Source organism: Medicago sativa, chromosome 1 (genome assembly GCF_051527215.1).
Source record: "Medicago sativa cultivar Bolivia chromosome 1, Bolivia_mono, whole genome shotgun sequence".
Lineage (NCBI taxonomy): Eukaryota > Viridiplantae > Streptophyta > Magnoliopsida > Fabales > Fabaceae > Medicago > Medicago sativa.
Window position 1 is genome coordinate 6,561,231 of NC_140749.1, and position 27,290 is coordinate 6,588,520.

The 27,290-nt window shown below is 32.4% G+C and overlaps 4 protein-coding genes and 2 non-coding genes across 6 annotated transcripts; 3 read left to right on the top strand and 3 right to left on the bottom strand.

Annotated features, from left to right (window-relative positions):
• Window positions 1-3,633: 3,633 nt before the first annotated feature.
• Window positions 3,634-5,106, top strand: LOC146952109 (Galactose oxidase/kelch repeat superfamily protein). The gene has a single exon (XM_085758051.1). The coding sequence runs from the start codon at window positions 3,713-3,715 to the stop codon at window positions 4,892-4,894; it is 1,182 nt and encodes a 393-aa protein (XP_085614177.1). The 5' UTR covers window positions 3,634-3,712; the 3' UTR covers window positions 4,895-5,106.
• A 3,829-nt stretch (window positions 5,107-8,935) lies between these two features.
• On the top strand, window positions 8,936-9,009 carry TRNAN-GUU (transfer RNA asparagine (anticodon GUU)). The gene has a single exon. It is a non-coding gene; the product is annotated as a tRNA-Asn (tRNA).
• Window positions 9,010-9,806: 797 nt separating this feature from the next.
• On the bottom strand, window positions 9,807-12,401 carry LOC146952111 (mitochondrial outer membrane protein porin 2-like). The gene is made up of 6 exons (XM_085758064.1): window positions 12,167-12,401; window positions 11,985-12,052; window positions 11,782-11,892; window positions 11,306-11,392; window positions 11,004-11,212; window positions 9,807-10,394 (listed from the first exon to the last, which is right to left on the bottom strand). The coding sequence occupies exons 1-6, from the start codon at window positions 12,216-12,218 to the stop codon at window positions 10,088-10,090; spliced, it is 834 nt and encodes a 277-aa protein (XP_085614190.1). The 5' UTR covers window positions 12,219-12,401; the 3' UTR covers window positions 9,807-10,087.
• TRNAT-AGU (transfer RNA threonine (anticodon AGU)) lies at window positions 12,327-12,400 on the bottom strand. Its single transcript has one exon. It is a non-coding gene; the product is annotated as a tRNA-Thr (tRNA).
• Window positions 12,402-13,704: 1,303 nt separating the features above from the next.
• On the bottom strand, window positions 13,705-19,394 carry LOC146952113 (beta-galactosidase-like). The gene is made up of 18 exons (XM_085758055.1): window positions 19,144-19,394; window positions 17,702-17,797; window positions 17,501-17,613; window positions 17,350-17,416; window positions 17,139-17,231; window positions 16,836-16,979; window positions 16,518-16,606; window positions 16,310-16,415; window positions 16,090-16,177; window positions 15,887-16,008; window positions 15,628-15,792; window positions 15,351-15,526; window positions 15,139-15,248; window positions 14,940-15,049; window positions 14,706-14,816; window positions 14,493-14,603; window positions 14,193-14,398; window positions 13,705-14,103 (listed from the first exon to the last, which is right to left on the bottom strand). Exons 1-18 carry the CDS (start codon window positions 19,321-19,323, stop codon window positions 13,998-14,000), a joined length of 2,193 nt encoding a protein of 730 aa, XP_085614181.1. The 5' UTR covers window positions 19,324-19,394; the 3' UTR covers window positions 13,705-13,997.
• Window positions 19,395-22,408: 3,014 nt separating this feature from the next.
• Window positions 22,409-24,842, top strand: LOC146952114 (uncharacterized). The gene is made up of 3 exons (XM_085758060.1): window positions 22,409-23,002; window positions 23,088-23,552; window positions 24,494-24,842. The coding sequence occupies exons 1-3, from the start codon at window positions 22,490-22,492 to the stop codon at window positions 24,548-24,550; spliced, it is 1,035 nt and encodes a 344-aa protein (XP_085614186.1). The 5' UTR covers window positions 22,409-22,489; the 3' UTR covers window positions 24,551-24,842.
• Window positions 24,843-27,290: the final 2,448 nt, after the last annotated feature.

The window sequence follows — 27,290 nt, forward strand, 5'->3', positions numbered from 1 at the left end:
ACTTTTACATTTTGCCATAATCAAATATTTATGGTATGTTTGAGTTGGTGGTATAGAGTGAAAAGAGGTGAAATGGGATGAAATTAGATAACATCTAGTTTTAAAATCCAACAACCTATTTCATTCCATTCTTCCCATAGTATTTTGACGAAAGAGAAGCTTTGGACAATTAAAATGTACAGCCACAACAAAGGTAGAAAAAAGACAGCATGATGAACAACACAATGGTCTCAAACACCAACTTAATCTTAAAAATCACATAATTTATAAAGGAAAATGGCCAATAATTCCTCTTCCACTTAAGTGCAGACAAAATATTCTTCTGCCTCCATGATTCCTTGCTTAGTCTCTTGAAGAACCATCTCTTAATACATCCCATGTCCCTGCACCGTCTCAATAAGACAATAACCTATGTGGATCTTCTCACTCTTTAGCTTTTACGGTTTTTCTTGTTGCCTTACATGTAGAAGAAATAATTTCAGTTTTATAGTGGGGAAGAGAAACGTTAGTGGAGGATTGAGGAATAAGTATTTTCTTAGTTCTTACAATGCGGTTGATTCTTAGACCAATATAGCATTCTTAATTCTATTAGCTTAGCAAAATATGCTTTGCAAACTAAAGACCAAAGAATATGTTGAAATGGAGATAATTATATACTAATAAAAGTGTAAGCTTTGTTAGTGAGAAGATTTGAGTGGGTGGGTGCACAAGGGCAGCTAGCTTTTCATAATGTGTGGAATATTCTACCGAAAGCTCAACCGTAAAACTTTAAACTATCGGGTTTGTTATTCCATTCAAAGTACAAAATGTCTAGGATATATTTACTAGGAGCAATCCATGATTAACCAATGGCTAATACAACATCTTGGTTTGACAGACAGAAAATAATATACTCCCTCCATCCGAAATTGTTTTGGGAAAAAAGTCTCAAATTGATGAGCTAAAGTTTCTGACAAAATAGAGCAATCGGCTTAGAGCATCCACATCCATGCCACTCTATATGGGTGGTATAAACGGGTCCCACATAATACTTTATACACCCTCCGGTCACTATTATAAGCAAAAATCAACATTTTAGATTCATTCATTAAATGATATACATCATTTAATGAATGAATCTAAAATGTTGATTTTTGCTTATAATAGTGGCCGGAGGGTGTATTATTTCACACTTTCCAATTATTTAAACAACTTAACTACATTTTCTAAATATTCATACCACTCTTCCAAAACTTAAAATGGGTCCCACTAATCTTACAATATACTCCAAAAGCAAGTTAATAAAATATTTCAAAAGCAAGTTTTCAAAAGATTGGCAAAAGCAAGTTAATAAAATATTGTTAAAGGAGTGAATGGAACCGGTTCCATACTTTGCTACGTATCCAACAAATACCACCTCCATCATGTTAATTATCGGTGTCCAAACTGACACACAGTGGCACACGTTGGAATGGATACGGCCGATGTTTATGCTCTTATGGCACTGCACTAGGTATTTTTGAGCAGGAACTGCACGCAGGTTACCCATACCTTGTCCTCGGCAGACCCTTGCGCTAGGGCCTGCCGATAAAAAATCAATACTGTCTGTCATTGGTGTGTTGCTGCTTGCTACGTTCACATTTTCTTGGCCACGGGTCCTCTTCTTTCCAATTCAAGATATCATTTAATCAAAATTCATGTTGGTTACTGTAGTTGGTGTTGCTGAATTGATACGCATTAAAGACTTTCCATGGTTAGCCGAATTACCCACTAATTGGTGTGTAGAATATATAGTAACAGCAGATTGGCTAATTAATAATTGTTGACTTTCGGTTACAGAATTGCCATTCATTGTCTCATTTGGATAATAGAGAAACTGGGAGCCCCTAATATGGACCTCTTTTTTAAGGGTTCACCCATGGTCCTTACTTCATGACTGGGAATAGTAGGTACAAACCCCTTTTTTATTTTTGTTTACTGTACACCCTCTTCTTCCATGTGAATCTATCCATGGTCCTTACATGACCGACAAACAGTGGGTAGTTTTCATTTTTTTTTCTTCTGGTTTACACTTCTAATTGATTGTGTCATTGAAACTAATTTGTAGCAGCTTTAGCTCATTGATATCTCCTTAAAGACCGGGTCAGTTTCAAGAAATCTAGATTGAAATCAGTTTGTTATGAATAGTTAATCAGTTACGGCCTCTGCTCCCGCTGCTATCTCTTGTCTTCCCCACGCTGATTTTGGAACAATTTATGAAGATTTCTTTGCTTAACTTTCAAGGTTGACTCCGCTGATAAGAGAAAATACACGATAGTTTTGTTCTGGTTGTGACACGGTGTCGGCGTTTGCAGAAAACATGTTGAAGAACGTTGATTCATGTTTAAGGCCTTGTTCAAACACTTGTTTCATGGAATCTCTATTCCAAATGATTGTGAACCTAACGAAATTGAATTGTTTAATTTGAAATTAAATTGTTGTATAAATGATGCAATTGATCAAGTTGTGGAAATAAATACTGAGTTAGAGATTTGTTGAGAGTTGAACTAAATGATTCATTGGTGTCGATTGAAAAGCTCAGCCATAAGATAGATTCACATGGAAGGAGAGGGTGTACAGTAAACAAAAATAGAAAAGAGGTTTGTACCTACTATTGCCGGTCATAAGTAAGGATCATGGGTGAACCCTTAAAAAAGAGGTCCATATTAGGGGCTCCCAAACTTAATATAGCTTGCTAAATTTATCCTTAAGAACTTCTCCTTCCACCCTCTCTCTATGCTACAAACATCTTCCCACCAAGATGAATCTAAACTACTCACTTCATTCCTTAATATATGTAATTTTTGGAATGCTTTCCTATAATCAATGATGATCTTGTTTGTTAAAATTGTTTATAGTATACTCTTATATTTCATTTCCCTCACTTCGTTATAAAATGTCGATCTTCATGGCTAAATAACACAACTGTTATCACGCTCCTTATAAAATGAAGAGTAAGAATGTTCTAAAAAAAAGAATAAAGAGTTAGGTGGTATTCCATTTCATTATTCTTTCTTGCAAAAATTATCAGGTCAAAGTCAATGAAATTTACTCCTATTGTTTTTTTTTTCTTTCAGTTTTCTTGTCACTTTCTATGGGCCAATGCTGCATTTTTTCCACCCCGGATTCACACTTTCTTCGGTAAAACAATTTTACCATATTAAAAAAAAAAAAATCAAATTTTTACTCTGATTGGATGATATCATAATAGTAACATATAAGATTTTATATTAACATAGAAATAGAAAAAAAAATATATATAACTCAAGAACACTTGAATAAGATAATAAAAGATTTGTTTCAACTTAATCAAAAAAGTCTAATCTAACTTTAAAAACACTTTAGTATTAAATCTTTTAAACGAGAGTTTATAATTTATTGACGTCCTACCTTCTTCAAGAGAATCGATATTTGGTTAAAAAAGACCATGATACAAATTTTTTTTTTCTATAAAAAAAAGACTTGATGCAATTTTGACTGTTTTGATTTTAAGAAATAATATAAAAACATTCTTCAAAAAAAAAAAGAAATAATATGAAAACAGAATCGATTCTCTTTTGAGCTTTCACATTTTTTTCTTTTTCTATAATAACTTGACACAGTTTCAGCTTTCACATGAAACACCAAATCCGACCAAAACCATCAAACCTCAAAAACCAACCAAATCACAAAACATAAAACCTAGTAAACTCCGATGAAGAACAAAAACAACCTTAACATAATCACAAAAATGAACAATCATAACATCACTCACATCAATCTTAAATCACTTCCAATGGATCCAAATATTTGGAGCAAATTACCACCTGAAATTCTTGAATACATCCTTTCTTTTCTTCCTCTCAAAACATTCATGTCTCTAAGATCAACTTGCAAAGGTTTTTGGCCATTGATTTTCTCTCCTTCATTCATTTCAAAACATTCACCTTCATCATCTTCATCTTCTTCTTCACCTTTTTCTTCTTTTCTCTTACTTTCTCACCCTCAATTCCACCGTCACTTTCCTCTCTATGATTGCAACCTTGGAACATGGCGTAATATTTCTCTCTCTTTCTCTGATTCACTTCACTCTTCACCTTCTTTCACTACTCTTGTTTCTTCTGGTGGTCTTTTTTGTTTATCTGATTCACTTTCATGTTCTTTACTTGTTTGTAACCTTTTAGCAAAATCCAAGAGAAAGATTCAATATCCAAATTTCAATATTCACATTGAGCATCTTACATTTGTTACAACACCAAAAGGGTATGTCATTTTTGTACTATCTTCTGAATCAAATTCAAGTAGTGTTTTTCTTTATGAATCAAGCTCAAAGATTTGGAAGAAATTCAATGGTTTTGGTCCAATTCTAAGTGATAATCCTCATCAACAAGGCGTTTACTTTAAAGGGTGTTTGTATTTTGCTACACCAGAACCATTTTCTGTTGTGTATTTTGATTTGCAGAGTGGAAAATGGGAAAAACCAATTGCTAATTTACCTGAACAACTCACTTTTGTTAGATTGGTTAGTGTGAATGATGATGCTGTTGAAGAAGGTAAAAAACTGTTTTTGATTGGTGGGGTTGGGAGCAATGGAATTTCAAGGAGTATTAAATTGTGGGAAATGAGTGAAGAAGGAAATTGGATTGAGATTCAAAGTTTGCCTGATCTTATGTGTAGGAAATTTGTGTCTGTTTGTTATCATAACTATGAGCATGTTTATTGTTTTTGGCATGAAGGAATGATTTGTATTTGTTGTTATACTTGGCCAGAGATTTTGTATTATTTGGTTTCTAGAAGAACTTGGCATTGGCTTCCTAGGTGTCCTTCTTTGCCTTTCAAATGTAGCTGTGGTTTTAAGTGGTTCTCTTTTGTTCCTAAGTTGTATGCTGAAGTTTGAAGACTGAATGAAGGGTGAATGTTGTTTTGGGTATTTTATGGTTAGGATATGATGATCCAGTTTCGGTTATTATGTAATTTGTTTTTATTTATGTTTTTGTGACAGATTTTGGAATTGAATTTTGTCCAAGGAAACTGTTTGTTGGAAGATGATTTCTGATTTCATTCATGTGTGATTGTGTTTGAAGGTTTTAAATTGATTGCATTTTCTTGTTACCTCTTTTTTTTTTTTGTGGAGAATAACGGTATTCAAGCGGGATACTGCTGTGTAGATTGCAATGCTTGTTTATTTTTGCCGCGGGTGTGTGTTCAACGCGTGTTAGTATCAAAGCTATAGTTTGTAGCTTCTGTTAAATCACAGTCGATTGGCGTTTGAATGCGAGTTGAGTGTTTGTAGAAGTGAAACCAAACATATAGCAGCTGGGAATCATTGCATATGACATGAAATAACTGATATTAACATTTGCATATGCCTGCCTGCTGACAAATGAAATTACTAAGTATATGATTCCACCATACTTTAGTTCAAAGTTTTTCTTTTGCATATTTCTTGTTCTGATTGATTTAACGGTTGAACAAACTATAAGACATTGTAAATTTATGAAACTTGTAATCTTGTGAGAAAGTGATCCAATAATCAAATTATTCTTTGAATCAACAGTTTTGGTTAACTCTGACACAGAAAATCATCACAAATACTATTATAACAATAATATTAGTCTTTAGTGGTTAATTATGATGAAATGCAGGTATAACATACCTAATGAGTAAAAAATACTAGGAAGTTGCAATTTTGACCCCCTAACAAAATAAAATACAATTCAGTCCCCTAATCAAATTATTTTCTATGACTGCTATTAAGCCTTTTGGATATAATGAAACATTTGATTCTTCTCATACATTTTTCAATTAGTTAAATATATCCGAACCAAAAAAAAAAAAAAAAATTAGTTAAATATGTACACCTTGCAATACAGCTACGTGTGAAAGGAAATACAAAAAATTGGAAACCGTCGTAGAAAATAAATGCATTGGAATGTCCCTATTGGTACTGACAAAAGACGTGTGGCTTGCATATTTGAGCTGCAATCAACAACATCATGATGATTTCAAATGATTAATAACATGTTGACTGAGTTAATTTTGGGTATAGTATTCATACTCGGTAGCATTTGTATGAGATCATAATTGGTCTCTTCTAAATTAACAACGTATATATATTCTGGATTCCAACATTGCTCTAAAAACATAATAAGTAATGTTGAATATTTAAGTATAGTTTTATCACATATTATGATCTTACCCGACTAAAAAATTAGTCTTTAAAATTGCAGAGATATGATTCAAATATAACAGAAAATGCAATAAGTAAAACCAATCCACTTTGTCGTTGAACTACAGCGCTTCTAAAGTCGAGAATATATACATCTCTATTTTCTAGAACACTTTGACCTTTTCAAATGAGTTGAAAGCTACGTATGAGCTTTTTCTTTGATAATTAAAAGTTAAAACTTTTCTTTTGTGCAAAAGTTAAAAACATTTGTTTTTATATAATTATCTTCAATTTTGGGAGAAATTAGTTGCAGTGTCAATCGAGCGATCTGGCTTACCTTCTAATTTAAGTCGGTCCAATATATTTCTCTGTTTTCAGTCAAATCCCAAACACATTTATATATAAATAAAGACCAAAACCGTGTACCAAAAATAAATAAATAAATAAAGACCAAAACCATATATGATGTGATGTAAGATTTTTCAATTTGTGAAATGTTGACTCAGTTTCGTCATATGTGATATGAGTTTTTTTTTTTGAAGGAATATGTGATATGAGTTATATGAGTACTAACACCAATTTTTCATTAATTCAAAAAAAAAAAAAAAACACCAATTTTTCATAAAAGAAAAAATATAAGTTAGTCACCTATATCTTTATTTATTTGTATATATAGATTCACCTATAATTTTCATATGTGATAAATTGGTATTATAAATATTTTAATAATGTTAATTTTAGATTTACATTTAACTAAACCTTTTTTATTTTGACAAAACGTTTAACTAAACCATAAAAATACGAAACTTAAATTCTATGGTTGTTCTAGTTTGTTGACCAGCCCATAATTGCGTTAGATTAGAGCTAACGAAAATATTTTCTTGGCATTAATTTGTTCGTCCAACCAACGATTAGCCATATATATTAATAATTAACGTTTCACACTCAAATTATCAAAACAAAAACGTTTCAAACTCAATTATTTTACCCTCTAACAATTTTATAATAGATGATCCGATCTCAATCCTCTAAGTCCGTTGCACAATTTTTCTAAGATATTACCTGCTTTGAGTTTGATGAGTTATCATGGTTCTATCATTATAACCTGCATTTAGTTTCGATCCACAAACAATAAAAAATTTATCAGTTTTTTTTTGAAAGAAAAAATATTTCTGTTGTATTGAGAAATTTAAAACAATAGCTTTTATTTTATTTTACTTTTTTGTTTGAATTGTCCAATATTTTATTTTAATAAAAGTTCAATTGTCGTTCTAAACATTAAAATATCAACAAAAGTTGTTAATATGATATCGTATGTGAATATCGAGTGAAAAATTACTTGTTAGATTTATTTTAACAAGTTTTTAAAAAGAACAAGAACTAATAAAATAAAGGCTTAATTGCAGTTTTAGCCCCCTAACTATCCCAAAGTTGCGATTTTGGCCCCTAAGAAAAAAAACTACAAAACCACCCCTTAAGTTTTGCAACTGTAGCAGTTTTGGCCCCCCAAGGCAAAAAAAAAATAAAAAAAATGACACCTGGCACGTCACTTAGGGTGCCACGTCAGCGTAGACCGAGTCAAAATTGGCCTTAGGGGCCAAAACTGCCACAGTTGCAAAACATAGGGGGCGGTTTTGTAGTTTTTTTTCTTAGGGGGCCAAAATCGCAACTTTGAGAAAGTTAGGGGTTAAAACTGCAATTAAGCCTAATGGGGTGTTTGTTTCATGGATTGCAAATTTATTCCTAGGAATGTGACATTGGAAATCCTTGGTTCCCATGTTTGTTTCAAGTTATCATAAATTATGCCTAGGTATATTTTATTCCTAGGAATAAAATTTACACATGACTTTTCCATTTGTTATTCCCATGTTAAAGTAGGGGAATCTTTTATTCCCATGGGAATAAGAGGTAACCACCCATAACTTCCCACTATCACACTATTTTAACTCTTTTATTTTTTATTTTAAATTATAAATTAAATATATTTTAAAACATTTCTGGGAAACTAAAATAATTAACAAACACTTTAATAGGATTAAGATTCCTAGGAATAATGTTCCAGGAAAAGTTATTCCCAGGATTGTAAATTTAATCCTTGAAACAAACACACCCTAAAATAAAATAATACTACCTCCGTCCCGGTATAATTGACCTACTTTGGTTTTTCACACAGATTAAGAAAAGTGTATAAATAAAGGGGAAAGTGGAATATATTGTATTGGGAATGATAAAAGTAGTATTATTTAGTGTTATATTGTATTGAGAATGATGAAAGTTGTATTGAAAATTGAAATGAGTCAGTTATTTTGGGACACTTTTTTTTAGAAAATGGGTCAGTTATTCCGGGACGGAGGGAGTAGCATATACTCCCTCCGTTCCTTTATAATTGTCACTTTTGCATAAAATTTTTGTTCCTAATTAACTGTCGTTTTCAAAGTTCAAAGTATCATTAAATGTGGCTTTACCTATATTACCCCTATATATTTATTGCAGAGAGAGAAATGTATGAAATGAAGTATTAAATGATTAAGGTTATTATAGGAAAAAGATAAATTATTGTATCAAAAGTAGTAAAAGTATTTGTTGTATTGGTTTGTGTAAAAAGTCAAAATGTGACAATTAAAAAGGAACAGAGGGAGTATCTAAAGGCTAATAACTAATCCTCTCACTTTTTTGACTATCTAACAATTTTCCATATTAATAAGGTAATTGAATAAACGAGATCTGTTGGATATTTTTTAATTATTGACTAATGATATTGAATAAGAAGCTGGAATAGCTCAGTTGGTTAGAGCGTGTGGCTGTTAACCACAAGGTCGGAGGTTCAACCCCTCCTTCTAGCGAAATTCTTCTTTTTACGTGCTTTCAACTTTCAACTACAGTTGTTTTATTATTTCATCTCCAAATCATTAAAAATACGACACAAAATTAAACTTAAACCAGATTCTTTTTATACTCAGTTACAGTTACCACAAACATAACGACAAAAAAAAAAAAATAGTAGTAACATACTAGAAACTAATTAATGTTGTTAAACATTAAACTAAATACTAATATTTGCTTATTCAATCAAAAACTTATGTGCTTAATCCCAACATGGGATTGAATTAGAATGTTTGATTGCGAACAAAATTTAATGCATTCCCCTAGATATCAGTAATATGATTCTGCACAGATAAAATCAGATGATTGTGAATGGGAAGACGTATCAAATCTCCCAAGACTATAATAGCTGAATCTAGTTTCTAATGTCGCCGCAATTTGATAAGGACTATATATATTCACACAACTTAAATCTGCACAATTCTCTTGAAGAAGCTTACGAAATGTTTTCACTTTAACTACAAACGAGTAGATTTTCCACCAAAACAACCCAGAAAGAACCAGGGTGAAAGGACAACACTTTTGTGGGAGGGAAATGAAGACAAAACGAGCATGGTCGAATGCCGTGAAAAGCGAGATGGAGACAAAGTGTGGATGCTTGATTGCCGCTATCTCTTTAAAAGAATATGAACAAATTTTGTTCCTGAGATTTCATTGGTATTGTTACAACAACTACCTTCTAAATATATCCAGTCAATTATGCATGAAGGAAGCAACGGCTGGAAATGTATAAATGCATCTGAACACAATTAATAAGTTACACAGAATACTTGGTAGTTCAAAATTAATAATTGCTTAAATTTCTTCCACCAACTAGTTTTCAATTAGGATATTATCAATGGTTTATAAATCATACACAGTGACAATGGATTTCTAATCTTCAGATATCCAACCAATCAATCATTTGAAGAAAAAAGGGACAAAACAACCATGAAACCAACAATTGATATCAATTTCGTAAACTTTCTTCATCACGTTCAACTTAATTGCCGAAAAATGTGACAGTAACTTAGCATATTGTCCGTATTTTAAACCCCTCTAAGGCTTGAGCAAAAGTGAGAAACCAAACTTGGGACTATTTTCCAATGCCTTTGTTTCGAAGGCACCAGAGATTGTCAAGAATGACCTATGTGTAAGATGATGTTGCAATACAGCCTCAAGATTGCCATGGTTGTTCAGCTTTGCCTTCACAGTTGTTTGAGGATCAACCACATAAGAACATCCAACCGTCAACGTGTTCTCATTTGTAGAGAACCTTCTGCTAATTTCTCCCACAACAGCTCCCCCATTCAACTTTTCTAGGTCACGCAAGTACGATACCTTCATGGAGTCTCCCTTGTCAGCTCTGAAAAAATGAAAAGCAACTAAAACATAAATTTACAATATTGACATTGCACAATAATTAAGGCCCCGGAAATTTGCAGGGCTCGGTATATCTTAGTGCAACCGACACAAGTAACAGTTATTCGATAAGTCTTCCAAAGTCGGCAATGACTTAAAATCGCTTATGCAAATACATCAAAAAATTGCCAGAGAAAGAACATCCCATCCAAGTAAAAATAAAAATGGTCAATAACTATTGTATCTATAAATAATTAACATTGTATAGATTCTGTGTAGTTTATCATCAAAATCACCACTGAAGAGCCCTTGCACACTGCGCTTTTGGTCCCCACTGCCTCCTACAATGTGCTTTTTATTCTTCCTTCCTACAGTGTATTGTGCAGTGTTTTGCATACACATCATGTCATTTTGATTTAGGACTTGAATTTTGAAATTTGTATACATTAGCTAATGTTTTTTGCTTATGTCATGTCGTTTTTACATAAAAATGTCATGCTCTTATTGATTATATATCTTACAATTGATGATAAGATTCAATTCACAACTCAAAAAAATGTGTTCCGATTCACAATATGAATCTGGATTTAATAAAAATACCTCAGTTACTTACAAAAGTACTGAAGCACTGGAACTTGGCAGCTTCAAGCACAATCCAGCATTATACTTTGTAAAGTTGCCAACATGTGTGGAGTAGCTGGTTTCTGCTCCAAACGCAATACCAGGAGTACCAATTGTCGCAGAAAAATCAATAGCAGGCTTTCGATTTAAATCCACAGCAGCGGTAAAACCAGCATGATCATGAAGATATTGAACCTCAATCTAAATAAAACAAAACACACAAATCATCAAAATTCTAAAATCCTACATTTTCGGTCCAAATCCAATCTTCATATACCAAACAATCCCTAATACCTTGCCGGATTTGTAGTCAGGTAATCGAACAGAAGCAAGAACTTTCGCAGAAGGCACAAAATCTGTCGAACTAAATGTTGTCAACACCTGAAGAACATACATGGATTACAACACAGCTAAACAAATAAAAAATATATAACTGAATTTTAAATCAATTAAAAGCCTGTTTGGATCAGCTTATTTGAACTTATCTAATGATATGAGTTTCATATCACTGCATGGAAAAACTTATGAAAACAACATATAACATCATTATAACCTGTTTTCAGCTTATTTTCATAAGTTCTCCAGTTTTACAATATAGCTTATATGAAAACTATTTAACTTTATATTGCTATAGATATAGTTTATCAATAACCGACACTTTTGATTGAAGGTATGTACAACACGTCACGGAAGCATGTGATTACAGTTCAAGTTATTATCGGTGTGGACGTGTCAGTGAGAGGCCGAAATAGAAGATAGAGAGAGCTTACAGTTGAATCAGTATCAACTTTGAAATGAAGAGTTTTGTTATTATGCTTAAATTGAGCAGCAACATCTCCAGAAGAGAGCCCTCTACTCTTCAATAATGTAGAGTTCAAATCCTGAAATTATGATTAGCAATAATAATAATCATGAATTAATTACTACTAAACTTGCGGTAAAAAAGGAATATGAATAGAAAGTAATTACTTACGAGACCGGAGTTGGTGGAGGAGGAGATGGTGAGTTTTTGATCGGAGTTGTAATCTTTTGTGAGAATATCTGCGACGGAATCGAGATCGGAAAACCAAATCGGAATCGGAAAGATAATTAGAAAAAAAAACTGAGAAAATTGGAAGAAAAAAAAGTGTGAGAATGAAAGAGAGTGAGTGTTACCTCTGGATTTTTTGCCAATATCGGAGAAGAGGCCAGGTCCTTTGGAAGACATTGTTGTTTCTTCGTTGGAAGCAGAAATGAAGAAAGAACGAAGGGTTTATGTAAACCCTTTTCGTATTCAGAAAGCACAAAACAATAAAAATAAAAAAGAGGAAGAAAATGCTCTCGTTGAGAGTTGAACTCAAGACCTCCCGCTTACTAAACGGGTGCTCTAACCAACTGAGCTACGAGAGCTGCTTGTCAGATAAAGAAGATAACAGTACATATCGATGCAATAACATGACAACAAATTAAAAGGCTTGAGAATTTGTTGAGAGACCTATTTTTTTTTTTTTAAAGTAATTCATTTTATAAACAAATAATTAAACAGAAATTACATTTCAAATTCAAAGGGTTTTTGAAATAAATTAGAGAACGTAAATAATAAATATTTAACCCAAGTAAATGATAAGTTCAACGTAAATAAATGGATGGTGGATAAAAAATTGTGGTTATTTACAGTTTTAATCAACCTGCTTATATGCCACTAGTCCATTTATGATTTTTTTTTATTTACTTATTGAAGTTTTTGTACAATGATATTCAGATTATTACTTCAAGATGATCGCTCAATAGGCTGATTTAATTGCTCAAAATTTGCAAAAACAAGCATCGAAAGTTAGGACTTGATCGGTTTTTTAAGATAAAAAATGTCTATTGAAAATTATGTGATGACCAATTCTGATAGACCTATTGAGCAACCATCTTACTTTATAAAAGTAGGGAACAAAAGAGGCTTTCACGTTAAAGATTTCTAGCTCTCTTTGCTTGTTTCCCTTGGGGGTGACCCCATCTTTCGTCATAAAAAAGAACTTGTGAAATCCAAAACCAATTAAAGTAAATCAATCTTACTCTAAGATCGAATGCTTGAATTTTGATCAACTATCTTTTTCCTAAAAATCTTTATTGTTGATTTGCGGTACTCGCCTCTTGGCATTACCTTTTCCCTCGGTTGCTTGCAGCTCAAGCCAACTCAGTAATTAGTTCTTTTTTTTCTTTTTTTTTTTTGATAGTTGTAGCCATCCTCAAAGGGTAGTGGCTATAAGTATAAAGCCGTAGGAGTAACAATCATGAGAACATTTTTTTTACTTGAGATAAAAGCATTGGAGAAGTAAAGAAAAAGGAAAACTGTCATGAGAGAGTATCCAAGAGAGAACCTTGATGATTCATTGTTGAATCATACTTGAAATTTAAGGTGTAACTCTCATATTCATAGTGATTTTATAGTCGGATTTTGTCTCGGAGATGTAGAGCAGTGCGAACTCCGTTAACAATCTCTCGTATTTACCTCTCTTTCTCCCTTTGAAGTTTCTTCCATTTTTTCTTGCATTATCGATTATGATTTTACTCAATTGTTTCTGTGAGCTTTTGCAGTTGTGTCTTCATTGATTTTTTCATTGATTCTTTATTAACAAAGTCGCAACATTTATGCAAGATTTGTTGATTGCGATGTAATAAGACAAATACTTCAAAAGCCATTTGCAAGCAACTTTACATGATTCCAATGTAAAGAGAAACAAATTTATTTATGGCAAAATGGAACAATAGTGCTCAATCTTCTCAGTTACAAGCTCTATAATTCATGGAACAATATTCACCAAAATAGTTTGGCTTTGTAAAGTAGTAGTATAAATTATACAACATTTCTGCATCCAATCTTTTGGTGTAAACTTGAACTACCAGAAAAAGATGGAGCATCGATGTTGAATATGAAACACTTTACACACTGAATATAATAATAAAATTTAAACCATATTAATTTGGTAATTTGGTAGAATCAAATAATCAAACTTCATGTTCTTTTCACCAATGAAATTCCAGTAGGGTCACCTCCCCATTCTTCAAGCACAACCAAGACGTTCCCACTTGGACTCAACCATGACCGAGGAATATGATACCTATCCAAAAGATTAAAAAAAAAATTACTCTCATAATCTCAAATTACTTACATCATTATTGTAAAGTACCTCGTTATATGAAATCTTACCATTTCTGTGTTGGTTCTCCACAATTTGTCCTGCATTTTGGATTAGTAAAAGTTCCAGCGTAATTACATTCATCACAATTACCATGTGCTATATATGCAGGCCAATGACGACCAATGCTTTGGTCGTTTATCCATATTTCACCCTTTCCCATGCTACTCATATCTAGTGCCACTGGATCGCTGCCACTCGGCGCGTCAAAGGTTGTCTAACAAGATTGAAGAACTCAGATTTATTGAAAATGCAGATGGTCATATGTAACATTGGCAAAGGTGTAGCATTTTTAGTACAAATATTCTTACCTTGTACCATGTCAAAGGTTGTTTTTTAACCAATGATGATCCTTGTGTCCAATCAATGGAGGAACTTCCAGTTATGGTATGAAGGCTCAAAGATTCACCCTTTAGTCCAACCTATCCAACAACATAAAATTTGTCTCAACAATGTACATAATATTAAAAGTTTGACTTAAATATTTTTTTAATCTCTATAAATGAATATACGATATATCAAACCTTGTAAGACCATTTCTGCCAAGACAAGTCTCTTGTCCCCTCATCTAGACCCTTCAATGTTACTGGGCCTAACACCCCAACATTCCATGTTTCAAAGTGCAGACCAACATTCTGGTATTAATTTGAAAGTAGAAAAAAATTAATATAATACTTATCATAAATTTGAAAAATGTCGCCTAAAATGTGCGACCAGAGCAACCAAAAGGAGTGTGCATCGAACGAGATAATACTAACCGGAAGACCCACAGCAACACTAAGTAAAGAAATCTTGTTATTGCCGACCTTTAGGTTAACACTTTCACTAAATGTTAATTTAGGATTATCCAATCCTCCATACACAGTTCCTACATTCATATATAACTTAATGTTAATTTAGAATATATAAATTGGAATTTATCATGAAGGAATTTCTAAGAAGAAAAGGCATACTGACCTGAAAGTTGACCATTAACAAAAACATGTAGAACATGACCTGCTGAATTTATGGTAAGAGTAGGAGATTGACCATTCTTTACAAAACTTTCATTAGGACTAATGTTTACACTGAAAATGGATAAATGATAGAGTTAGTATCAAGACTCAATGATTAAAATTCCAAATTTTTAATGTGTTTTAAGAAGTTAGGAAAGTTAAAAAAGTTCTTACTCTGTCAAATACCACAGATAATCTGAAGAATCGCGAGTAACGTTGATTTGCTCCCAAAGTGCATTTGCTATGATGGAATCGTCGTCACTGGAGTAGGCAGGCTCTTCACTGTATGACTGCCAATCAAATGTAGTATCCATGGGAGTCATCCTTTTATGGAAGCTATGTCCATTAACCTGCATGAAATTAGTAAAATTTTATAAATGTTCAAACTTCAAAAAACTTCTAACATGGTAAATACAAAACTTATTTAACATGTTCAATTATCTTGTGTTACCGTTGCCGTGTTGAAAACTACAGTTTTGCAATCAGGAAGAATGCTGACAGACCAAGGTGGTAGATCATATTTGCCATTTCCAAATGTAACCGTTGCCGCAGATTTTGTGTCGTAGTTTGCAAGGAATGCAGCACAGACACTGGTACTTACGTAGTACACATGCGCCTAAGATTACATTAACAAAAAAAATCAAACTAGGCTTCAATAAAGTAACAATTTTGGACCATAATCTTATCATGAACTGAGTCATAGACTTTACCTCAAGGTTTTTATTTCCAAGCCATGTGACTGTAGGATCCACAGAAATCAAAGCTGGCTCACATTGTTTTATTGCTTTATGTAAATTTTTCAGATGGCTCCATTTTGGTTCATTTGGAAGTCCTAATATTTTGAAAGGCGTTAAAATATTTCTAATTGTTGTTATAATTCAAACCATGAAACAATTTAAACCTTATTGCATACCATATTCATCAATAGGAGCATCATAATCATAGCTTGTGGCAATAAAAAGGCCACTAGATGTTCGACCAAAATTAGTTCCTCCATGATACTACAATCAAATATAAAGATATGAGACTAAAATCAAAGTTTCTAGATCATATAACTGTGTAGTGATTAGTGAGAACTTAGAAGTATTCACACAGGATTAATCAAATGTAATTATGCCATCATATTCATATACCATATAGTAGTTAACAAAGGAGCCACGATTTTGTATGAATCTAGCAACTGAGTATGCCAAGTCTTCAGTTGGTCTATGAGATAGAGCACCACCGAAATCAGTGTACCTATAGAATAGGTAACATAAAAATTAAACATATGATCCCAATTCCCAAATGAAATATTTATAGCTTTAAATTAATGGTAGCATTTGAATGAGTATGACTTACCAGCCAGACCAATTCTCAGTCCACATTTTGGGTTTAAAGTTCTCGTTGGGAGTGAAGTTTTCACAGTAATATCCATTGCAAGTGTCAATCTACAACATAGTTCGGTAAATATATATCAAACAGAGAAAAATGAAAGTAAGAATAAATTAATTTAGTTTTTTAATCCTTTATCCTTCAAATTTGTACCTCTTCTCTAACACTAAACACATACATTAACATACAACTCATCATCTATAAAGCAATGACTCTGACAAATATGCCTGATACGATTGACACGACACAGATACGAACACGCTGATACTGCTAAGGTAAACTTACAACGGGATCAGGTGCGTCTTCTTGCTTGCACATGTCCCAAGGTACACCAGTATCTAGACCTACAGCCATTTGAGCAGCCCATTTTGTGTAAGCCTTTCCAGGAGCACCAATTTCCCATTCCACAGGTCCATACTCATTCTCAATCTATCAATTCAAATGAATATCCAATTTCAGTATTAGATTAAATTGAGCATCGCTTCTTATTTATTTATTTTTTGAGGGAAAGCAACGCTTCTTATTGTAATTGGCTCCAACAAAAACTTTATAATAAAAAAAAAATGTTAATGTCATTTCTTTATTTACCTGAGACATAATTATTGGACCACCCTGAGTTTGAAACAAACTCTCTGCTTTCATCATGTTCACAATTTTGGTCGTGAATTTTTGCATAGCAGCCTAACATATATACATCATGCCAAAAGTTTGGATTAATTAAAAATTAATTAATAAAAAAATAATCAACTATACATAAATAAATCATTAGAATAATGATGCTAAAAATTGAAACTCCAACCTTAAATGGCTCATTGTCTGTTCTGAAAGCCATCCCTGGAACATACTTGAGCCAAACAGGAAATCCTCTGCACATAAATAATTATTTCATTTTAGAGTGCTATTTTATTTTATTTTTTTATTCTCATGAACTACATCATTAAAATCATTACCCATAATTCCATTCAGCACAAACGTAGGGACCAATACGCAAGTGAACATAAAGACCAGCTTGTTGTGCTAGCTTGACAAACTTTACTAAGTCAAATCTATCTTCGAAGTAATACTGAAATTTTTCAACATTATATGAAACTTCAATGAGTGAAAAACAACTAAATTGAAGCACTATTAAAAGAAATAAATATCTTCGTTACATTTCCAGGAGAAGGCTCATGTCCATTCCAAAATACATAGGTTTGAATAACATCAAGGCCTCCATCTTTAGCCTTTTGAAATAAGTCTGGCCACATCTGCATTAAGAAACATATTTGATGAATTTTTACCGAGAAAACTTATGTACACAAGACTCAAATCCAAGACATTGCATAAGAAAAATCTATCTTGTATAGATACAGGTATGGGATACAGTTTTTTTTTTCTCAAAAAAATTAAGGTACTATACTACTATATGTTAATATACATTTTATATAAACAGTATTAAATTGTATAAAAATATATGCAAAACCACAAATAAGTATCTATACTACATTAAAAAAATAGACAAAAAAAAGTTGCGTGCCTTTTGCTTTTAGTTTTATCTTTTATATAAACTTTTTATTAACAAATTTTTCAAATATCTATGCTTTTATATAAAAAGATATTGACTTTTGGTGCAATATTTTTCCTTCCAATTTTACGAATGGTTTAAACTCTTTTTTTACCATATTATCCTTCCTTACCAATCAAATAACTTAACATTTTAAATAATTGGATAAAATTTTACAACTATTAGTTTTATCGTCAAAATAAAAAGTTTTATTCATCAAAATAAAATAAAAAATGTGCATGTTGGTGCCCGTTGGTAATTACACCCTCTGATCATTAATATAAGCAAAAATTTGTTCTTAAGGTTCATTTAATAATTGATGTATGTGGTCGATATTATAGACCACATACATCATTTATTGAATGAACTTTAAAAATGAATTTTTACTTATATTAGTAACCGGAGGGTGTAATATATAACAAAAATACACTGGCAAAATTTTTCCTAGTTTACTACATTCCAACTTATAATAAAAAAAAAAAATATAGATATCAAAATACATAAGACAAGAAGATAATATTTATTTTCATATAATAGAAAATAAAGAAAGGTGTTCATTGCATAATATATGCAGGGGTCGGGTTCGAACCCCAGACATCTCATTTAGTCAGTAATCTCCTTATTTTAAAATTTGACTGTTTTGATTATTCCATAAAATATTTTATCTAAAATATGATGATATGACTTAATTTAAATGAACTTTTTAAGGAGAAGCTTTTTTACAATTTTATTGATATTGATCTTTTCTTATCATTAGAACATGTAAAATGTCATTTAAAACATATTACATTACTAATTTTTTAATTCAAAAATATTATGGAGGGACCAAAAATTTTAGATTTTAAAATAGGATGACCAAACCCACAAAATGGTGAAAAAAGGGGACCACGATTAAGTAACAACAAACATATACATAATTTTGGTTCATGCATGGATCTATCTGTAAAATGAATAAATAAAAGAGAAAGGAAAGCAATAATTTGGAGAACAAAAAAACAAAAACTAATGTTGTACACATGTTGGATGGAGGTTGGAGTGGAATGAGTGTACCTCGGGTGTGCTTCTTGGATAGTGGATGGAGCCAGATATCAAAATTCTTCTTTGTCCATCAATCACAAGGGCTTTGTGATCATAACTCACTGAAGCAGTAACACCACAAACCCACAAAGACAATAATAAAATCAACCCCAGCATGTGAAACTCTTTTTGCATTGTTAAATTCTCCATCATCAAAACTCTTGAATAGCTGAATAATTGATTCAGCTATTTTTCTCAACCCAACAATGGTGTGTCTTTTGTTGCATTCACTTCTATTTGATAATTTGATATTTATAAGAGTAGAAAGGTGAATAAGGGACTTAGAGAAAACGGCTTCTAGTTTTTGTTTGAGGACAGATGTTACTTTTTGAGAGATAGAATGTTTTGTTACAAGGTGAGGTGTGTGCTTCTGATGGGTGAGCTGAGGTGAAGGGAATGCAAATGAAAGTGCTTTTTATAGATTTGGAAAACGATGGGAAGAGAAGGGGGGAGTGTCATTATGTGACTCCCTGCTCTTCTAAATCATTCACATCATTCTTCACAAGCATTGCCCGTTTAAGGAAACTTTAGCTCTTTAGCATTGTGGAGGAAGATTGGCATTGCATTTTTTTTAAAAAAAAAAATTATTAAAAAGAAGCAACTTTTCCATCAAGCATTGTTCCGACTTCAAGTTTGTCGCACCACCTTCTCATTGTCGGCTTTAGGTTTACGTCCTTCACGGTTTTGTGCTTTATAAAAAATGTTTCTTGGGTTGAAGAATTAAGATGTTGCTTATTAATTACTCTTGACCTCGATTTACAAGCAACGCCAATGTTCCGATCTCAAGTTTGCCACACCATCTTTCAAGGTATTGTCCATTTTGGATGTAAGACCTTTATGATTTTGTCCTTTATAAAATGTGTCTCGTTAAACCGAGAAGTGTGGATGATGTTTATAAACTTCACTTGATCTTGATTCTCAAACAATGTGTGGCTTTTTGGTGTACTAAAATAGTTAATGATTAGAAATACTTGATGTCGCAACCCTGAATTGTTATGCTTACATGCCCTGTGAAATCTAAAGAGCGGGTGAATAAACTTTCACGACTTTTGAACGAAAACATGGTTTTAAAAACGTTTAATAGAGTTTCAAGAAAAGGGTACACCTGCATTTATACAGGTTCGACTACTATCGTCATAGATGAGAGAGTTTCTTCCATTTATCAATATTGAATGTTTGAGGATTACAATTACTAGAACTCAATGAACCCATATATTATCACATCTCTGCTTGGATACAAAAGAAAGATTATTCACTCTTTTGTAATTAAAAATTTTAAATTTAGAACTTGAGTAATCTAATTTCCTCAAAAATTCTCAATAAAAAGAATTAGCCAACTCCTCTAAAGTTTCTCATGAAAATCCATGTTTCTATGTTGACAAAGATATAGACTATTTTGAAATATTCTTAAAAGTTTCTCAATTAAACTTATGTTTCCATATTTTTTCACACGACGAGGGACTTAATTGAAAAACTTTTGACAAAGACAAAGACTATTTTGAAATATTAATAGAGTCAGTGATTAATTTGAGAATCACTTACAAAGACAATGATCAAATTGATGGTTTACTCAAAAAATTATTCGCTCTTAGAAATTCATAATTTCAAATTTAGAAGTTGAGTCATCTAAATCCCTCAAAATTTCTCAATATCAAGTATAAGTTGTCTAAAATATCAATTTATTTTTTGTCCATCAAACATCATATAAGGCAAAACATAGTTCCAATACTTGACTTTTAGCAGATCAAATATAAAGGTATGATAAAAACACAAGAAATGATGAGTTGAACTGTGTTGGCTTTTTTCTCTGAAAATATTTTCTAAGTTAAACAGAGAAGAAAGAATAGATCAACACATAGATTTATCCTAGTTCACCTCATAATCCTGGATTACGTCCAGTACCCCTCACGCTTGAGAGAATTTTTCACTATAATCAACCTTGATTACAAAAGTACTTAGACACCATGTATAAAATTTCTTTCCATCCTTGAGGACTTCCTTCAATCAACGATTAAGAGTTTACAAGAATTTGTAGTTTTTATTTACACTTCGAACTCAAAGAGTGGTAAACTAATTTAAGCACAGTACAAATAATTTTGTATCTAAAGAGTATTTTTAAACACTTAAACAAATTATACGATGAAGTTTTGTAAGATCTTTTCTAAGTATTTTTTGCGCTAGAATTTGATCAAAGTTTTGTCACACTTAATTGTGTGTGGTTCTCTCAACTTCAATTCTTTATAGGAGATTTGACTCGAGTCGTTACTTGTTTAAAGCTTTGACATTTTGTTGACCATATTTAGATCAGAGCTTTGTCATTAGAGTTTCTCTTGAGTATTCTTTGTTTAGATTGTTAGTTTTTAAGCCAGAATGCTGACTTTATAGTCATATTTTAATTATATGGTCTTGCACACTTAAACAAACTTTATAGTACCCCAATTGTTCTATATGCATTATTTTCATCAAAACCTTAAAGATATTGTTCTAAAACTCATCTTGATCCAATAAAATACACCCTAATTTGATTGCCTCCAATAGAATTTGGCTGAAAAAATACCATCCTTTGTTATATCTGACTTTGAAAATGGTCTTATATTTTTAATAAATCACTGCTTCTTTTTCTTTATTAAAAAAAGGGAACAATGTTTCATCAAAAAAATTATGTTGACATATCATTTTCTGTTTTTGAATGAGTTAATACAACAATATTAAATACTTCGTCTAAGTTTACTAAGTCCTTCTTTCAAAAAATAAAAAATTTACTAAACCATGAAAAGTTGAAATAAAATAAAATAAATTAGAAAACACTTCATCGAATATGATATTTCAACGCACGCGTTTAAAAGGTGAGCTTTCTCACGTGCTTCTGGATTGAAATTTGGTACAGTTACTAAAGTAAGTAAAGTAAATTGAATTTGGTGCAGTTATTAAAGTAACGGAAATGTTAACGGTGTCCAGGTACTAGTTAAGGAAGCTAAATATTGTAATGTTGCATTGCAACTTGTGTATTCAAGATCTTAAAATATAAAAAACGACATCTTTAATTTAAAACTTTCTCTTTTAACTTCCTTAACTAGTGTGCCCCGGGCATTAATTAACATGACCCTAAAGTAAATAAATTAAGTTAAGTAATCTTTAATTACACGTGTCATCCTACACCCCAAGACTTGGTTACACATGTAAAAATGTTATCTCCCTCTCTCCCATATAAATTCTCCTTTCGTACACTTCTTCGTCTACACACCGTGGCTCCGAACCTCCAACCCGAACCACAACCATAGCATCCGAACCTAATTCCAAGCCTAACGCAAACACCGATATGGGAACAGAGAGTTACACATACATGGGACGAAGTTTCAAAGAATTCACCATCAACGACGATTCAACTTCCTCCGCTTTCAGTGACTGCAACAGTGACAGATCCGGCGAATTCGCCACCACTTCTTCTACCTCCCGACGACTCTTCCTCGCCTGCGCTTCCGAAAATTCCGATGACCTCATCCGTCAACTTGTCTCCGATCTTCACTCCGATTCAATCGAAGAACAGAAACAAGCTGCCATGGAAATTCGATTGCTCGCAAAGAATAAACCGGAAAATCGAATCAAAATTGCTAAAGCTGGCGCGATTAAACCATTAATTTCGTTAGTTACTTCACAGGACCTGCAACTTCAAGAATACGGTGTTACCGCGATTTTGAATCTCTCTTTGTGTGACGAGAATAAAGAACTAATAGCTTCTTCCGGAGCTATTAAACCGTTAGTTAGAGCGTTAAATTCAGGAACATCAACAGCTAAAGAGAACGCTGCTTGTGCTCTCCTTCGTCTATCTCAGGTTATTAGATGTAATAGTTAGTTATACCGGTTAATTATTAGTTGTTGTCATTGATTATTGAAAGTTCTAACGGTAATGATTACAGGTGGAAGAGAACAAGGCGGCGATTGGAAGATCAGGTGCAATTCCGTTATTGGTGAATCTTCTAGGAAGTGGAGGAATACGCGGGAAGAAGGACGCGTCTACGGCGCTGTATACTCTGTGTTCTGTGAAGGAGAATAAGACGAGAGCGGTGAAAGCGGGGATAATGAAAGTGTTGGTTGAGTTGATGGCGGATTTTGAATCGAATATGGTGGATAAATCGGCTTATGTTTTGAGTGTGTTGGTATCGGTGCCGGAGGCGAAGGTTGCGTTGGTGGAAGAAGGTGGTGTGCCGGTGTTGGTTGAGATTGTGGAGGTTGGATCGCAGAGACAGAAGGAAATTGCGGCGGTTATTCTGTTACAGATTTGTGAGGATAGCGCGGCGGTTCGATCCATGGTGGCTCGTGAAGGTGCCATTCCTCCTTTGGTTGCTTTGACGCAGTCCGGCACAAATCGCGCCAAACAAAAGGTAGAATATTATTATCTTTACTTTTTTTTTTATTAATTATATATTGATAATTTGATATAGATGTTAATTATTCAATAGCGTAATTTTTCAAAAAAAAATTATTCAATAATCTAATTTTCGAATTAGATGACTCGAGTCTTTTCCTAAATTTTGTTTTTACTCAGCTAGTTCGATTTAAATTATTGGCTCAAATTTAGTCTTGATTTATCTCTTTCAGCTTAACTAAATGTTCGAATGTCGTTAGTTTGAACTCAGCCCTAAATCGAAACTCTTCTTTTCTATTTGTTTTCAATTTAATTAGAGGTCATCAATTCAAATTTAGTACAATTAATTAACTATATATCAATGGTTCGAATTCTTCATTGATTGGTTCGAATGTAATTTTGATCTTTTTTTTAACAAAAATGTAATTTTGATCTTGAAAATGCAGCAGCATAAAAAAAATTACACACATTGCCATTTTAGTTTAAATATTAAATGAATTATTCAGCTTGAATTCAGCATTGCTCCCTCAACTTGCGGTAGCTGACGTTGCATGGTGCCGTTTATTGCTTTGGTGGAAGAACATGTAATGCCACGTCGACTCATTGTTCTTGCAGAATCGACCTCCACCCACCGCAATTTTTGCCCTATTGTCTAATTGTGTCTAATTAAAATGCTCCTCATTGCGTTCATACGACAAACCTGCATTATTATTAATTTATTATTATTATCATGTAGTAATATATTTCGTAAAATCTTGAATATTCTTATTGAATGGGTATAGCATTATTTTAAGAACTATTTATGTCGTGGAAGCTTATCATGCGGCTTGTGTTGTGCTTTTTTTTTCTATAGTAGTGCCACATGTTTGGACAATAATGAAATTTAGAAATCACGTTAATATCTCAATCATTTCATTTTTTTTAATAATAATGTTTTTCTGTTTTTGGTGGGTTCAGGCTGAGAAACTAATTGAGCTTCTGAGGCAACCAAGATCTACACGTACATCAGAATGATAACATAAACCCTAGCAATTATTTTATGGTGCTAAATGACAATCTCACACGTGCTTGTTAATGTGTAAACATCGTGGTCAAGAACACAATGAATTGGTTCTCGAAGAGAGACAGAGAAAGAGAGAGATCAAGTTTGTAAATATCTTCTTAACGGAGAAGCTTTGTAAAGTTTGTGGTGTAAATCATACGGTTTGAGTTTTGTTTGCTTTTTTGGACTTTAAAGAATAATGTTACTTTTTATCATCAAAAAAGAAAAGAATAAAATGTTACTGGTCTTTTATTTTCTTTTTCATTTTATGAATCGTTGAATTCTCTCTTTTGGGGCCCTTTTGCTGTGAATGTTCTTATCACCGTTATAAGTGTGGTCCTAACTCCTAACTTGACCAATAAAATGTGGTACTAACTTTATGGTCTTAAATTCGGAACATTAACAAGATAAGAAAGGGCAGCACTAAAACATAAATAGTTCTTTTCCTGGGATATGATATTAAATTGCCATCATGGATCACATTCTAATCATCAAATTGGTGAAATGTTACATGTAAATGTAGTCCCACTCCCATGTAAATGGGGCACAAACACATCTATGATTGTTGTCACAATTAAAATAGTGTATTGCATTTTAAAACGCTGCTTTTAAGCTTACGACAATATGGAACGGAGTATCTTATTTTGTAGTACTTGATTGGCCATCGGGAGCTAACATCAAAACAGAGAGAACAAATAAAATTTTCTTTTTTAAGAAAAATAAATTAAATAATTTGATATAATTGCAAAGTGAGAAGATATCTCTAAATGTGTTACCAAACAAAATATCTTTTATGACCATTTTAGGACGAATCACTAGCAGATATTTGTTTTTAAAAAACATAATTGGAAATTATTGAAGGATATTTTAGAGATGTATAAAAAAATGAGTAAGGTAGAAAATGATGGTTTGAAAGGTGTGGCTTCCACATGAATGGCGAGAAAGAGACAGTGAAGAAAACAACAAGAATTGAAAAGAAAGTGGGTTAGGAGTTAAGACTTTAGAGCGCATAGTCGTAAGCAGCTTTGTTTTGTATGGTTTGCTAATTGCTATTATATATGTTTTCATCTTTTCACTTCTTGTGTCAAGGAGTAAGTGTCGAGATGCGAGTTGGGGTACTTACAAGTACTCTGACACTCAAATTAGTAATTGCTAATTGTTATTAAAACTGTAGAATTTGTGTGCCTTGAGTTATAGTCTATTGATCCATTTATAGAGCTGAAGGAAGAGTTGTTGGGATGGCCGTTGAGAAGCCATTTCAATCAGTGTTGAATTGTCGATCGTTGATGTGCATTTATGGTCAGAGGCGTTATGGTTCTATATGAATCCCAATCCTTCATATCGTTGGGGATATCGGGTTAGTAAAGTATAGCTTAAGGCGAAATTTTGATATGTTTGTGCAATGCTTTTGGGCTTTATACCGGATGGAATTCGTGATCTTGAGTTAGTCTAAAACAATATGCTTTAGTTTATCTCAAATGCATTTTCATATTTTTATAGTAAATTAACATGTTGGTCTTTAAAATTGTAAAAATTTATCAATTGAATCTATTAAAATTCACAAAATGACAATTAATCATGAAAATTAAAATTGTAAAAATCTATCAAGTGAATCTATTAAAATTTACAAAATAACAATTAATCATGAAAATAGATAACATGATTCAACTTAGTCATTTTTCCGAATTTAGCATCACAATTTTAAAAGTTTTATGTATGTTCTGATGTAGTAAAAGACTATTGAAGGAAATATAAAAGTTTTTCATTGGTTTTGATAAATGTTTCTCAAACCCCTAAAAAAAAGGATAAATGTTTCTCAAATCAATATCGTAATAGAGAATTTAAATTAATCCACGTTCCTTAATTTATGACGTGGAATTCTTATTTTATTTTTCTAACACAAAAATGAGATTAATAAGTGAAATATATGAGATTCAAATTTCAACTCCTACATATTGCAATGCATTGTTATTAATCAAGTGAGTTTTGCTCACGAGAACAATAAAATATGTGTTTATTCTATTTCTTTATTTATGAATGATACATCGACACGTTTCTTTATGTTACTTATTACATTGAAACACCTAATTCCCTATACCAAACTAAAAGACCAAATTCCATATTACTATTATTTAATAGTACTTTGATCTTGAAAGAGTGGGAGTTAGTTGTTCAGTCCTATTGAGAATGATAGATGAACAGGTACAAAAATGAATCATGCGTTGACCATTCCAAAACAGAAGAAAAGACAAATAATACTGGTACTAGTTTATTCCAAAATCATTATAATTTATTATACATTTTTCAACATTACAGTTTAATCGATATTAGATGAATGACTCCCAAGTTAATACATTTTACCTTCTTTTTTTTTGGTACATTTTACCTTGTATTTAGGAAAATAATAATAATAATAATAATATGTTTCGTGTTGAGTTTGTAAGTTCAGATTGTAACCTAAGAGGGGGGTGAATTAGGTTTCTAGGAATATTGGTTAATTTTTTAGAGTTTAACGTTGTTGATATTTTTCCGGTAAATAATGATGAAGGTATGAATGCGGAAAAATAAAAGAGTAAGGGAAGAAGAAAAGACACAAGAGAGTTTATAGTGGTTCCCCTCTAAACCTTAGGGTCAGTCCACTCCCTTCACACCCCGCGAAGGAATTCACTATGTTAGAATCTTTGTTACAAGCAATCTCACCCCAAGACCCCC

Bases quoted from the DNA above. Each gene is read 5' to 3' on its own strand.
- LOC146952109 (XM_085758051.1), top strand. From the start codon at position 3,713: ATGAAGAACAAAAACAACCTTAACATAATCACAAAAATGAACAATCAT.
- LOC146952111 (XM_085758064.1), bottom strand. From the start codon at position 12,218: ATGTCTTCCAAAGGACCTGGCCTCTTCTCCGATATTGGCAAAAAATCC. The intron at 11,893-11,984 runs GTAAGTAATTAC...TCATAATTTCAG, and splicing joins CCTCCACCAACTCCGGTCTC to GATTTGAACTCTACATTATT. The intron at 11,393-11,781 runs GTAAGCTCTCTC...TATGTTCTTCAG, and splicing joins AAGTTGATACTGATTCAACT to GTGTTGACAACATTTAGTTC.
- LOC146952113 (XM_085758055.1), bottom strand. From the start codon at position 19,323: ATGATGGAGAATTTAACAATGCAAAAAGAGTTTCACATGCTGGGGTTG. The intron at 17,798-19,143 runs GTACACTCATTC...TTCTTAATGCAG, and splicing joins ATCCAAGAAGCACACCCGAG to ATGTGGCCAGACTTATTTCA. The intron at 15,249-15,350 runs GTAAGAACTTTT...ATCCATTTTCAG, and splicing joins TATCTGTGGTATTTGACAGA to TGTAAACATTAGTCCTAATG.
- LOC146952114 (XM_085758060.1), top strand. From the start codon at position 22,490: ATGGGAACAGAGAGTTACACATACATGGGACGAAGTTTCAAAGAATTC. The intron at 23,003-23,087 runs GTTATTAGATGT...TAATGATTACAG, and splicing joins CTCTCCTTCGTCTATCTCAG to GTGGAAGAGAACAAGGCGGC. The intron at 23,553-24,493 runs GTAGAATATTAT...TGGTGGGTTCAG, and splicing joins CAAATCGCGCCAAACAAAAG to GCTGAGAAACTAATTGAGCT.